This window comes from Myotis myotis, unplaced genomic scaffold, assembly GCF_014108235.1.
Source record: "Myotis myotis isolate mMyoMyo1 unplaced genomic scaffold, mMyoMyo1.p scaffold_m19_p_17, whole genome shotgun sequence".
NCBI classification, from domain to species: domain Eukaryota; kingdom Metazoa; phylum Chordata; class Mammalia; order Chiroptera; family Vespertilionidae; genus Myotis; species Myotis myotis.
This window is the reverse complement of record NW_023416321.1, coordinates 3,189,717-3,204,049: the sequence shown is the minus strand read 5'-3', so window position 1 is coordinate 3,204,049 and position 14,333 is coordinate 3,189,717. Positions and strand designations below refer to the sequence as shown.

Sequence of the window (14,333 nt, the reverse complement as noted above, 5' to 3'; positions counted from 1 at the left end):
GAGGTCACGAATTTCGGTTGCCAACCACCCCCCTTGCAGGCTGTGGCCAGCCGGCGCCTGTGGGACATGTGGGCCACGTTTGGGGCAGAGAAGGGCGAGGGTGACTTGCCCCAGCTCACCCACCTCTGGAACTGCCTCCTTCCTTCGGGGGGGCCCCTGCCAGGTGCAGGGGTTTGAGGGTTCAAGCTGGCTCTTGCAGTTCTCGGGCCCAGGGGGAGCCCTCCGGCGGCCTGTCCCATGCCCTGTGCCCTGTGCCCTGTGCCCTGTATCCTGACATGTGTGTGTTCTGGTGAGGGAGGGGGTCTCCAGGATCTGCCTCGGCTGCCCCTCCTCTCTCTGCTCTGGGGCTTGTGACCCCCTTTTCCCCTCACCATGAGAAGAGAGGGAGAGGAAGAGAGGAGGAGGCCCCTCCACTCTGCACACCAGCCCAGTAAGCCCACAACCCCTGCATGAGCGCATCGCTCGCCCTTCCCACCATACCTGCAAACCTGGAAGGCAGGGAGAGGATGCTGAGGGCCTAGCCGGGCCTCTGTCATCCAATGGGGAGCCCTAGAAACAGCCTGGGGGTTGGGAGGATAATAAATGTCATCTTGGCATTGTCACTTGGGCATGAAGATGGTCTCGGGGGTCGGGGGAGTCCCTGAACGCTCGGGGCAGCTCCCCTGGAAGGCGGCTCACCTCCAGTCCCAGGAAGTGAGAGTGAGGTCTCTAGCCGCATCTCCCTTCTTGCCCCAACCACACACCAGGCGGTGATGGTGACTCATGGTTCCCAGTACAAAGGAGAGACCACTTCCCCGCTGGGGCAGAGGCGACGCCAGCGCCCCCAGCCCCATCGTGTCTCTGCACCACTTGCGTCTTCTGGAATGGACCTGCCGGCCCGGGAGCCCGGTCAGCCTTGGTCCCCGGCTCGCCTGTCTTCTGGGGAGCACAGGTGGGTCACATCAATAGTGTTTTGGGGCTCTGCCGGAGGCTGGATGGGAGCTCAGGAAAAGATCCTTGCTCCTAGTGTGGAAGATGGGGGTAGGGGCAGGGGGACAGGTAAAGCATTGAACCACTCGGATGTGGTATGAAAACCACTGCTAAGGGGAGAAAACAGGAAGGGAGGGGGTCTGGCCCAACTGGGGTGGGGGTCAGGGTAGCTTCCTAAGGTGGAATCTTGAAGGACCAATCGGACTTCTCTCTGGCTTAAGATTTGGAGGAGCCACCACTGTAGCCAAGTGGGGGGGGGGGGGGCGGCGGGAGGGACAGCTTGCTTGGGGAGGGGGCTGAAGGACCAATGGGACATAAAAGCCTGGGAGTTGCTGAGGTGTGAGGGGATGGCTCGCTCTTCTCACGGAAGACTGGGTCTGTAGGGGAGCTCCCGGAGGGACGCCAGGGGTCCCCAGGCTGGGAGGCAGCAAGTTAAGGGAGGGCAAGGGTGCTGAGTGGTTTCCTAGGCTCTGATGGTCTCCAGGGAGGAGAAGCGGTGACGAGCCAGCTCCCCCAGAAGTTTGTGGAGGGAAGGTGGGTGCAGAGTGAAGGGCCCCACTAGAGAAGTGCTGCTGAGAAGGGCACTAAGGAGACCTCTCCATGGAGGGGCAGGACAAGGATGAACAAGAAGGGACCGTGTCTCTTCTCCCCTCCCTGCCACCTCTTGTCCGTGACTGTGCTGCTCTGAAGGGAAACGCAGGGCCCTGGAGCTTGGGGGTGCCGGGCCGTGGGGCAGCAGCGGAGGGAAGAGCAGGAGGAAGTGGGGACGCAGGGGAAAGCTGAGGGGCCGGGATATGTCAGGGAGGAGGGGCGAGCTACGGACACGGGTGCGGATACTTGACATTCAGGTCACCGTGGAGGGGGTCAGGTGGCGCTGGTGGCCTTTCCATTTGCTGAGGGAACAGAAATCCTGGAAGGGGCCCGAGCCAGCGAGGAGGAGTTGAATCTGAGGTTTGCCCGAGGATCGGGGCCGAGGGGATCTTTAGGGCCAGCGTCCCAGGCAGGAGCCAGGAGGGCAGGAGGTGCCCTTGGCCCATACGCACAAGGGCTCACCGTCACACACACGCTCACACGCACACCCTGAGGCTGGGATGAATGGGATGATGTTCTTGGCAGGGCTGTACCCTGAGAAGGGAGCTGAGCACCTGAAGCAATCACTTTAGGGTGGGTCCAGCTTAGCGGCCGGTTGCAAGATCCTGGCCTGGGGGAAAGGTGTGGGCTGCTGGGCTTGGCAGGAAGAGGGGGTTTCATGTTTCTGAGCGTTTTCTGAGTCCCCATGGATCTTCCCTGGGCCTGGAGCTAAAAGGAGGGAGGCTGTGGGAACAGGAGCTCCTGGGACCCGTGGCTTCCCAGAGGCCCAAGTTGCTCCCACTGCCTGCCGAACCTGGAGCCCCGAGAGCAGGTGAGGTCTGAGGATGTTGGGGAGAGCCAGGATGGAGGGAAGGGTCCGGAAAAGGGCTCTGCATTTGCGGGGGCGGGGAGGGGGGTGGCGGGGACTTGGGGCTTCCAGGTCTGGTTATGGCGGCTTCTGTGATGAGGGAGAGTGGCCTGGTGGTGGCAAGGAACTGAGATAGGACTGAGCCAAAGATGTGAGGGTGTGTGTCTGTGGGTCTATGTGTCTGTCCATTTGTTTGCATGCCTCTAGGGTTGCCTGCATGTGTCTATGTCAGTGTGTGTCTACCTGTGTGTATGTATGTGAGCATGTGTCTTGATTTGTCCACGTGTGACTGTATGTATTTGTGTGTTGGAGGGGTAGTGCACAGAGAAGCCCTTGCAGGTGGTGGGGCTGGACTCCTGGCCATGGCTCTTTCTAGAAGGAGCCTTGTAGGGCTTTCAGAGTGCCCTTGTGAAGGGTCCTGTACACTCCTTGGCTGCACCCGGCACCAGCTTGCTCACCTTGGCCCTCAGCGCGGACAGAAATTCGCTGTTGATGTGGGTTGTGAAAGACTGTTTGTGTGCAGGAAGCCTGGTGATGAATGGAAATGTATGCGCGTGCCTGTGGGGTCAGTGGGACGGCCCTGGCCCTGGAGCCCTGCCCCATTCTCCAAGCAATTACCCAGTGCTCGCTGCCCCGGAAGTCCCACCTGCTGACTACCAAGTGATGTTAGATTAGAAAGAATTCCACTCACCTGCCGGGTCCGACTGATCCCACCCCTGCCAGCTCCTCCTGCCAGGCTGGCTCTGGGAAGTGGGTGAAAGGAGATGCCAAGACCAACGCGTGGGCCCTAGCCACCTCCCAGGGGGTGATGCTCCTCTGACACCTGGTGTGGAGGCAAGAGGACGGGTTCCAGCCGCCCAGGAAAGGTGGCAGGGGAGCCGGGGAGGCTGGCAGCTTCATTCTGTCCCCTCCCTCCCCAGGCAGCCCAGGCGCTGGTAGCAGTGGCAGCGAGGCCGTGGCAGCGTTCCCAGCAGAGGATGCCCCAGGCCCTGGAGCGCGCCGAGGGCTGCTGGGCCTGGGTGGTCCTGCTGGCCGCCGTGGTGGCCCAGGGCCTCACCCTGGGCTTCCCCACGTGCATCGGCATCTTCTTCACTGAGCTACAGCGGGAGTTCCAGGCCAACAACAGCGAGACCTCCTGGTTCCCCTCCATCCTGACGGCCATGCTCCACGCGGGGGGTAAGCAGCCTGAGGAGGGACCAGGGAGGGGCACAAAGAGCCACAGCCTCCCTGGCCTCTGCGTCCCTCTCTTGGAGGCCGCAAGCTGTGCCTTTCGGGTGAATTCCTAAGATTTCACTGGATTTCAGCAGGGCCCGCTCCCTTCCTGGGTTGGAATCCCACTCCCGGTGCTGGAATCCCGCTGGGCGGGGCGGGGCGGGGCTGGGCTGGGCTGGGAAAAGGCTGGGGAGGCACCTAAGATGCTAAGCCAGTCCTCTCAATGGCCACTGCAGGCTGGATCCAGACTAGAGGAGGTGCGGCCTGAGGTCCAGCTGGGAGATCACCCTGAACCTTAGCTCCTTCCCCTGCAACATGGGGTGACACCCGGCGTCCTGCCCACCTCGCACATGGGATCGTAGGGAGATCACGTGAGGGAGGGAAATGTCAGGCGCTGTGAAGGCTTGTATCCTGGAGATCTTCATCTGGGCTTCAGACAGGAAGGGGGCTCTTTGAAGACACCAGGAGCAGGATGGGGGCATTGCCAGAGCCCCATGTCTCACCAGGCAGCAGAGGGGGAGTTGCAAGGGCTGGGAGATGGAGGAGGCAGCCCCCTCATTTCCTGGTGGGCTCCTCCAGGTCTGTGACCACCTCACCCTGACCCCAGCCATCGGGGAAGGTCAGGAACTGTCCAGGCAGTCTGCACAGCAGCCTCGGGCTCAGCGGCCTGCCCCAGCTGCTGGTTGCTGTGGCCTCCAGGGAGACTCCGCAGGGGCCGCTAGGGAGGCCTGGTCACCTGGAGCGGGGTCTGGTGGGGCTGCAGGGCTCGCCCTGTGTGAGGGTGTGGGTGCTTGCCTAGCAGACCCCACCTCCCTGCCTACCTCCTGCCACTCCCTCCACCTGGGACCAGTAGCCTGCTTGTTCTTCCACTTCCTTCCCTCCAATCGGGAGGGAGGTCAGACTGCGAGGTGCCACCTTTGCTGGAATGACCCTGAACCTGTCACCCCAGGGCATGGGCTCAGGGCAAGGGGAAAAGGCCAGGCTGAGCCCGCATGACCTTTTCACTTGGGGTTGGTGCAGAAGTGGGCATCGCAGAGGGCTCCTTGCGTGCAGCCAGATGGGTCTGGGCCAGAGGCTGGGAGCCGGGCATCTAGTGGGAACCCCACTCCCCAGCCAGCTTTTGACTCACTGCCCCCTAGCAGGCTCTCCAGCATCTCAGTCAGCTTGGGACTTCTGTCTGTCTCGTCTGTCTGTCTCTCTCACACACACACCTTTAGCCCATGCTCAGAGATTGATAGACATTTGAAACTGGAAAGTATTGTTGATCCTAAGCGGGCCACCCCCCCCCCCCCCCACACACACACACATTTCAGAGATGAGGAAAGCAAGCAAGAGCAAAGTACAAGGCCTGCCCAAGGTTGCAGAGTGAGTTCTGGCTCCTGCCAGAGCCGCCCTGCCTCGCAGCGCCCCACCCCAGCACCCTCAGCTATCTCAGCTAAGCTGGCTCCCGGCCCAGGCCCACCCCCGACTCCATGACTCAGGGCTTTCCCCAATATCACCTTTCCCGAGACGGGTCAAAGTGTGGTGGTGGGGAACCTGTGTGGGCCCGTGGTCATACCCACGGCAAAGCCTCGCCTCTCCCTCTACTGCTGCCGCTGCTTGATTATCTCTGAGGCTGGGCTGCTCACTTCCCCTTTCACTCCCAAGCTCATACCGGCTACACGCACACATCCCCTCTTCACCCCAGACACACACCCACAAACCTCGTGCGCACACACACACTTTCCCCGAAACTCAGTTCCATGTACTTGGGGGCAGGGCGCAGGGTGAATGGGGCCTTGCAAGGTGCTGAGGAGCAGCTGGCCAGGACTGGCTTGTTTCTCTCCTCTGGGTCTGGGCCCGGAGAAAGCCGCTCAGGATGGGGGTGGGGTGGAGGAAAACAGGCCCCTCTCCAACAGCAGCCACACATTGGGTGCCGGGCTCTGGTGGTGGCTGGAGGTGATGGGGGAGGGGAGAAGGTACCCCACCCAGTTTTCTCCAGAGGCCAGTGCAAAGGGGTGGAGAGTGGCCCAGGGCCCCAGCTGCTCACCCTAGACAGGTGGGAGGCTGGAGGGAGGGCTGTGGCCAGTCTTCTTGAGGATGGGGTAGGAGCAGGGACAGGGGTGCTCACTACGATTTAGATACCTGGGGTCCCCCCCACCCCCCTGAGACAGACCCCCCAGTGAAGAGCGCACCTCGGCCATGAGCCAATCCTGTTTCTTGTCTGGGTCAAACTGGACATTGGCAGCACCTCACCTCACACCTGGTCACCCTTCCCCCAGCCTGATCCCTCCTTCTGTAGGAGAGGAAACTGAGGCAGAGAGAGAGAGAGCCTTGCTGGGGTCCCATGGCCAGTCTGGCAGGGTGGGCATCAGGGTCCAGGACTGCGGGCTCCAGGGCTTATGCCCTTTAAGCCTCCTGGTTAGTTCCTGCTGGAACCCCTTCCCGGCCTCCCCCTCCCCCTGCCCCTCCCTCTGGGACTCCTCAACTGCTGCCTGGCTTCTCATCCCTGCCCCACCTGCCTCCACCCACAGGACCCCTGTGCAGCATCCTGGTGGGACGCTTCGGCTGCCGAGTCACCGTGATGCTGGGGGGCGTGCTGGCCAGCCTGGGCATGGTGGCCAGCTCCTTCTGCCGCACCCTCGGCCAGCTCTACCTCGCAGCAGGCTTCTTCACAGGTGATTGTCATTCCGTTTGGAGAACTACTGGGCGCCTATTAAACAGTGTCACGTGCAAGTGAACAGGGCAGGCAAAGCCCATCGCTGGGGCTGCTCACAGGAGGGAGCCCACAGAGGGGAGAGGCCAGGGACAGATGAACGAGGAGCATATCTGATCGCGACAAGACAAGTGCGTGAGAAGACAGGACAGCCGATGTGACAGCGTCCTGGCTGAGGGTGGTGGCGAGCAGAGATTAAACAAGGAAACATGTAGAATGTCAAGAACGTCCAGGGTCGAAGGGAGGCTGCTGTTTGCAACAAGCAAGCGGAGGAGGCCTTGAGAGGAAAGGGGTGGCTGGGCAGAGAGCTGCAGAAGGGAGTCTGCCCCTAGGTTCTGGGGGGAAGGGCATTCCAGGAAGAGGGAACAGCAAGTGCAAAGGCCCTGGGGTGTCCAGGGGCAGTGCAGTGGCCAGTTAAGTAGAGGGGCATGAATAGGGGTGGAGAGAAAGAATGAAGGACGTTCGAGAGGAAGAGCGAGGGGTTCAGTGTGCCAAGCGGCTGCCGGGTCAGCTTGAGTGGGGCCCCGGCTCTTTGGATTTGGCAATGGAGAGGTTGGTGACCTCGGCGAGAGCTATTCTGGAGCAGAGTTGGGGGTGAAAGTCTGATGGGAACAGTTTCAACAGAGCACAGGAGGAGGGCAATGGGAGATGGCTGAGCTGATCGAACCTTGCACGAAATTTCGGTGGAAGGGGAGCAGAGAAATGGGCGGGGACCCAGAGGAGCCTGTGGGGTCAAGGGAGGGTTGTGTTTTGTTTTTAATGAGAGAAATAACAATGAAGGAGAATGATCTAGAAAAGAGAAAAACGGGTGATGCAAGAGAGAGGGACATTGCTGGAGGGCTATGCCTCTGAGTGGGCGAGATGCAGGGCAGAAGGAAAGGGCTGGCCTTGACTGGGAGCACAGATGGTCCACTGTCTCTGGCGGGAAGGCGAGGCGGCTGTCAGCTGGGAGCGAGGAGGGGTGAGGTGTGGAGTATGAAGAGGAAGGAAGCCCGGGCGTCATCCAGGAGGAGGGAGAGTAGATGGATGACAGATCTGGCCACCCAGGGCCCGCCCGAGGCCAGTGGTCCTGGGTGGCTGTGAGCTTTCTCTCCAGAACGTCCAGCTGTGCAGGGGCAGACACAGAGTGGGTGAGGAGGCGGCTTCTGAGCTGAGTCAGGAAAGGGAAGTCGGGGGAAGAGTGTCCCAGGCAGAGGGAACCGCAACAGCCATGTCCTGAGGTAGGGAGCAGCGGGGTGTCCGGAGGAAGAGAAAAAAGCTGATGTGGCTGCCGCCTGGTGAGTGACGGGGAGCGTGGCCTGAGATGGCACCCAAGAGCTGGCGGGAGGCCAGATGGTACAGAGCCTTCCGGGGCATAGTAAATACTTTGAAGTCTCTGGAAGGTGTTAAGCAGGGGAGAGACTTACTTTGATTTTAAGTTGTTGTTGTTTTTAAAAAAATAATATATATATATATATATATATATATATATATATATATATATTTTTAGAGCGAGAGAGCGGAAGAGAGAGGGAAAGACAGAGAGAAACATCGACGTGAGAAAAGCACATTGATTGGTTGCCTCTTGCATATGCTTTGACCAGGGCCTGGCTAGGGCAAAAATATATATTTTTATTGATTTCAGAGAGGAAGGGAGAGAGAGAGAGACACATCAATGATGAGAATCATCGATTGGCTGCCCCCTGCACCCTCCACACTGGGGACCAAGCCCGGAGCCCAGTCGTGTGCCCTGATGGGGAACTGAGCCATGTCCTCCTGGTTCATAGGTCAACGCTCACTGAGCCACGGCAACCCGGCTGATGTTACGGTTTTAAGGATCACCTGGGTACTGTGCCAAGGGGACAGGTGTGCCCCTGGCGGCCTTGGGAGGGCAGATCTGAGGGGCGGATGTTTCCAGGGAGGAGAGTAGGCAGGCTGACTCCATCTTAAATCCCTGGGGCCCTGGAGGTGGGCTTGGGCTGGAAGGGAAGGAGAGCAGACGTGGACATGACCCTGTGACTCCACTGTGGGTGGCCCCAGGACGCCCTCGAGCTGGTCTCCCCTCTTCCACCACAGGCCTGGGCTTGTGTTTCAGTTTCCAGTCGACCATCACCGTATTGGGCTTCTATTTCACCCGCCGGCGGGCGCTGGCCAACGCTGTGGCTTCGGTGGGCGTCTCCCTGGGCATCACACTCTGGCCGCTGCTGGCCCGCCACCTCCTGGAGGAACTGGGCTGGAGGGGCACCTTCCTGGTCTTCGGCGGGGTTTTCCTCCACTGCTGCGTCTGCGGCGCCATCCTGAGGCCCGTGGCCCCCAGCGTGGCCCCTGCACCCAGAAAAGGCCGTGCTGTGCCCTCCAAGACACCGGCGCCCGGCTGCCTGGCAGCATGTGGCCGGGCCGTCCTGCGCCACCTGGCCTTCGACATCCTGTGGCACAACGCTGGCTACCGCGTGTTCACGCTGGGCGTCACGTGGATGATCCTCGGTTTCCCGCTGCCGCAAGTCTTCCTGGTGCCATTCGCCATGCGGCACGGGGTCGACGAGCACAAGGCCGCCCTGCTCATCTCCATCATCGGCTTTAGCAACATCTTCCTGCGGCCCATGGCCGGGCTGGTGGCCGGCCGCCAGAACTTCGCCAGATATCGCAAGTACCTCTTCAGCCTCGCAGTTCTGCTCAACGGGCTCACCAACCTGGTGTGCACGGTGTCGGCCAACTTCCGAGTGCTGGTGGGCTACTGCCTGGTGTACAGCGTGTCCATGAGCGTGGTTGGCGCCCTCTTCTTCCAGGTCCTCATGGACGTGGTCCCCATGGATCGGTTCTCCAGGGCCCTGGGCCTCTGCACCATCCTGGAGAGCATCTCCATCCTCATCTCCCCGCCAATGGCTGGTGAGGCCCAAGAGGGAGGGCGTAGCCTGGGAGGGCAGGGTTAGGGGGTGAGGCGGAGGGAACAGTCTGGACAGATTTGGGCCCCGTCCAGCATCCCAGGGGGAGGGACTTGGAATCTGTGATTTTCCCCCAAGCACCTCAGGGGACTGGCTGCAGCCTATTCCCCAGCTGGCACTCAGTCTGAAGAGTTAAAAATGGGGGTTTGGGTACCACACTTAGCTGAGGCTGTCATCTTCCTCTCTGTACCTGTTTTCTTTTTTTAAAAAAAATATACTCTACTGATTTTTTACAGAGAGGAAGGGAGAGGGACAGAGTGTTAGAAACATTGATGAGAGAGAAACATCGATCAGCTGCCTCCTGCACACCCCCCCACTGGGGATGTGCCCGCAACCAAAGTACATGCCCCTGACCGGAATCGAACCCGGGACCCTTGAGTCCGCAGGCTGATGCTCTATCCACTCAGCCAAACCGGTCAGGGCTGTACCTGTTTTCTTATCAACAAAGTGAGGATGAGAATAGAATCTACCTGGTAGGCTTGTTGTGAGGGTCACAAGTTATACTGTTAAGCTCTAAGTAGAGAAGATGGCAGAGTAAGTACTATGCACGGATTGGCTGTTATTGACACTTCCTGCCCGTGGGACCAACCCCGCATCTCATTGACCTTCTCTGAGCCACAGTGTTATCTGCAAAATGCAGAAAAGAACACCTGCCGTCACCCAGGACTGGCCTGCCGGGGTCCAACCCCAGCAGGTCCAGGGGTCCCCAAAGGTGTGGACGGAGTCGGCGAAGAAGGAAGGACACGGAGACTGCGTTCAGTTGATCAGCAGCCTAGCCAGGATCTCTAGCCAGGATCTCCAGCCAAGTTCTGGTCTGGATCTCCAGCGAAGTTCTGCTTAGGATCTCCAGCTAGGTTCTGTGTCCATGTTCTCTTGCTAGGTTCTCCAGGTTCTCCAGCCAGGTTCTGTAGCCATGTTCCCTTGCTAGGTTCTCCAGCCAGATTCTGTCCAGGTTCTCCAGCCAGGTTCAGTTACCAGGTTCTAGTCAGGTTCTTTTGCCCATTTCTGTAGTCAGGTTCAGTCCAGGATCTTTTGCCATGTTCTCTCGCTAGGTTCTGTCTCTAGGTTCTGAGGCCAGTTTCTGTCCAGGATCTTTTGCCATGTTCTCTCCAGCGAAGTTCTTCTGTCTCTAGAGAACGTTCTGTGTAGGTTCTGTGCCTAGGTTCTGTCTCTCTTCATTCTGTATTCTTAGTTCTGTGTCTTGCTGTCTTATTACATCTGTATTTATACCAGTTGATTCAATCCTATCAATCTCTATTACAAAGGTTAGGGCGTTTCTTATCTCCATTCCAGGGAGTAAAGATTATGTAGCTTAAGCATGATTGTTCATAGTTAAAGTGATTAATTACCCACCTGGCACTAGTTAAGAGGTTTTATTCCCTCCCTAACTTCAGGGGAAAATCCCTACCTGGGGAAACAACCTTTCTCAGAGACCTTGGTTAAAACACATAGTGCCAAGAAGGTGAGCAAACATATTAAGAACAGTATGCCATATATGCCAGGTCCTTTGAAACAGCAAGGATGGACCGGCTCCCGGCACACGGCCAGAGGCAGAGACTTCCCTCTGGGGGGGAGAGACGGCAATCAAAGTGAGGAGACATATTTGGGGGCCCAGTGGCGGTTTGTGCCAGGAGGGAAACGTGCAGGTATAGAAACAGAGCCCCACACGAGAGGTGTGACATGCAGAGCAAAAGGGAAGGTTTGTGAAGCCTTTGGTGCCGGGGGACAGTCACACAGACAACACGTGCCTGCCGTCATTACAGTTAGATGACGGGGACTCTTCCCCCAAGTGTGGAGTGGGAAGGCCCAGTTTCCACGGGATCCCCCGCCCCCTGCCCACCGCTACGCCAGCAAGTGCAGAGAGCTCGCTGGGAGAGGCCTGGGGGGCCCAGGGCGGGGCCCAGCCGATCGATATCCCGACTCCACTGGCCCTTGTCCTCATAGCTCCCTGCCCCCGGGTGAGCGAGACATGCCCTGAAGTGCTCTTTGGCCCGAGGACTCTTCCTGCCTGGGCCAGAGGAGGTTTAGTGTTCCCTCTCCCCCTCACCTTTACCAACTGTTTACTGAGTGCCTAGGCCAGTGATGGCGAACCTTTTGAGCTCGGCGTGTCAGCATTTTGAAAAACCCTAACTTAACTCTGGTGCTGTGTTACATGTAGAAATTTTTTGATCTTTGCAACCATAGTAAAACAAAGACTTATATTTTTGATATTTATTTTATATATTTAAATGCCATTTAACAAAGGAAAATCAAACAAATGAGTTCACGTGTCACCTCTGACACGCGTGTCATAGGTTCGCCATCACTGGCCTAGTAGGTGCCAACCCCGGTTCCTAGTCCTGGGGTTCCGCAGAGACAAAACTAAAGGCCCTGCTCTTGCGGAGCGCACAGGGCAGTGGGGGGCTGGCAGCCCGGGCCGTGACCTAACTTGCTCTCTGTCCTTCAGGGTTTGTCCTGGACAACACTGACAGCAACTTCAGCTACGTCTTCTACATGTCAAGCTTCTTCCTCATCTCCGCCGCCCTCTTCATGGGTGGCGGCTTCTGTGCGCTTCAGAAGAAGGAGAGGCAGGGCAGGCCGGCCGAGGCGGAAGCAGCCGACCCGGAGCCGGCCCCGCTGCGGGCCCTCAGCAGGGAGGACACAGGCAGTTCGGAGAAGCGGCCGTGCACCGAAGAAATCATGTATGTGACCAGCGTCTGAGCCCCGAGGTCAGTGAGCGAACACCGCCTCCGCCCAGGAACGCGATGTCCTGCTGTTTCACTGGGTGAAGCCTGAACCAAAGGGCTGGCCGGCCCGCCCCGCACGTCGGGACTCAGCCAGGGGCTGGGGCCTTGGAGGCTGGCCTCCGAAGACTCAGGGTTCCTTCCAACGAGCAGAATCCAGGAGCTGGTCCTCCTGACTTTTTTCCTTGGGCACCAGGGTACTTGGGGCCCAAGAAGGTGGGTCTGAGCTCTGCTTGGGTCTCTCATGGCCGACGGGGCTCAGCTGGCTGCCCACTGCCGCTGCTACAACTCAACACACCGGGCCTTCAGGTCCAGCCTGGATGCTTCATAGGTGACCTCTCTGTCCTTCTCCAGCCTCCAGCTCCAGACAGTTCCAAAAAGTTCACCCTAAGTTCCCCTAAGCCCTTCTGCCCCCCTTCCTCCCTGCGGCCCAGCCCTTGCCCTCGGGGCTGCCCCCAGCACCGGTTGCTGGGCCTCCCACTGATTGGGACTTGGGAAGAAGGGAGAGAATTAGTGGTGGCCTGCAGCCGTGGATGGCCAAGCTGCGGATGAGCTTGGATGCAGGGTTCGGACAGATTAAATGCTGGTGGAGCACCTGTCCTGGCGTCTGTGCAGAGAATCGGAGGGGAGCACCTGACTTGGGTCCTTGAATCAGTGAAGTCTGAGGAGCCCCTTACACCAGCGGTTCTCAACCTGTGGGTCGCCACCCCTTTGGGGGTCGAACGACCCTTTCACAGGGTCGCCTAAGACCATCGGAAAACACATATATAATTACATGTTGTTTTTGTGATTAATCACTGTTTTCATTATGTTCAATTTGTAACAATGAAATTGGGGGTCACCACAACATGAGGAGCTGTGTTAAAGGGTGGCGGCACTAGGAAGGTTGAGAACCACTGCCCTACACAGTCAGCAGAGCCCGCTCCAGGGTCTCATTCCTTTGCCCCACCCAGTATTGTGACCGGGAAGATTAGTGGGGGGGGGGGGTGTTGGGGGGGGAAGCCAGACAGTTGACTGAGCAGGGAGGGTCGGATTGCTAGGCAGGGCCCAAGGGCCTCTGTGGAAATAGAGCTGCCCTCGCAACAGAAGCCCTTCTGCTCCCCTCTCCCGCCCTCCTCGTCTCCCTGCTGTGTCCAAGGCGTCAACCCTGGGTGAGTAGCTGGCTGGGCCAGCTGCCAGTCCCCCCTGCTCCCCATGGGCCTGTGTCTGTGGCCTGGAGGTCAGAGCTCTCCCCCACACCCTTTGCTGGTGCCCTTCCTTGAGGTCATGACCGTGGGGGGCGGGCTGTCATCAGCACGGTCTTGTCCCAGCAGGGTCCCGACCGAGGGAGCCAGGGAACCGAGAAAGTTTGTTTGAATCACACACAGAAGTGTTTCCTGCAGCAGGCTATAAACCCCGGGAACTAATGAAGCAGGAAAACAGGCCTGGAGAAGTCCTCCTCCCCCTTCAGTCCTCCCAGCTTAGCTGGGGCTGCTCACGCCCAGGGCCTTGTTTGTTGATTCAGGCTCAACCAGGCTCCAATGAGAAAACCTTATCAGGAGGATTGATTTTATTTTCATGATCCGCCTCTAGCCTTCCTCCTCCACTTGTCCAGCTGGCCTGAGTAAGCATCCTTGGGGTTGTCCTGTCCTCTCCAGGACCCTGCCACGAGTGCCCCCTTATGGCCAAAGAAAGTAGTGCAGAGGCGACAAAAAGGCTAGGATAGTAGAGACCCGAGTTCGTGTTTGACTCTGCCTGAATTTACTGTGTGCCTTTGGGCAAATTGCTCAGCATCTCTGGGCTTTTAAAAAGGAGGAGGCTGGCCTGGATAAGTTAAAGTCTCTTCCAGTTTGAAAAGTCGGATCCTGAAGAGCCCCACTACCGGCCTGCTCCCCACCCCGCCACCACCCACAGTGCTTGGCCACCACCCACAGTTTGTGAACGGAAGGGGGAAAGCCTGGGCACATTTCACCAAGTCCTATCTCCGCCATCTTCATGGAGTGGAAAAGGAGGGAGTCGGGTTGGTGAGTAGGTAAATGCTTTTGGTGCCAGTAGCTCCCAGGCTATGAAACGTGCCTCCCCTAATAGGCCCACTTCCTTAAAAGATTTATTTTAAGGAAAAAAAGATTATCGGTGAACATTCAGCACAAAGAACTCTGATTTCATCTGCCCCGGGCAACAGTAACCATAATCACCAGGCAAATATTTATTAAGCATCTACTGTGTGCCTGGGACTGGACAGATAACCAGTAAGAACTGGTGAATGCCCTCAACACAAAACCAAGGGCTGAGAATATTTCCCCCAGGAGGGAGGGCCCTGAGGTCTTGGGAGGAAACAAAGGAGGGAGGATGGGTGGCCCATCTGATTCCAGAACCACACTTAGCTGGTCTGGGGC

At 58.4% G+C, this 14,333-nt stretch overlaps 1 protein-coding gene across 2 annotated transcripts; it reads left to right on the top strand.

The window, feature by feature from the left end:
• Nucleotides 1-3,102: 3,102 nt before the first annotated feature.
• Nucleotides 3,103-12,752, top strand: SLC16A5 (solute carrier family 16 member 5). 2 transcript variants are annotated; one of them, XM_036339994.1, is made up of 5 exons: nucleotides 3,103-3,241; nucleotides 3,328-3,583; nucleotides 6,133-6,276; nucleotides 8,370-9,179; nucleotides 11,682-12,752. In XM_036339994.1, the coding sequence occupies exons 2-5, from the start codon at nucleotides 3,385-3,387 to the stop codon at nucleotides 11,933-11,935; spliced, it is 1,407 nt and encodes a 468-aa protein (XP_036195887.1). In that variant the 5' UTR covers nucleotides 3,103-3,241; nucleotides 3,328-3,384; the 3' UTR covers nucleotides 11,936-12,752. The 2 variants fall into 2 exon arrangements, with proteins under 2 accessions (XP_036195887.1, XP_036195889.1); XM_036339996.1 differs by having other exon boundaries at nucleotides 3,110-3,233.
• The last annotated feature ends 1,581 nt before the right edge of the window (nucleotides 12,753-14,333 follow it).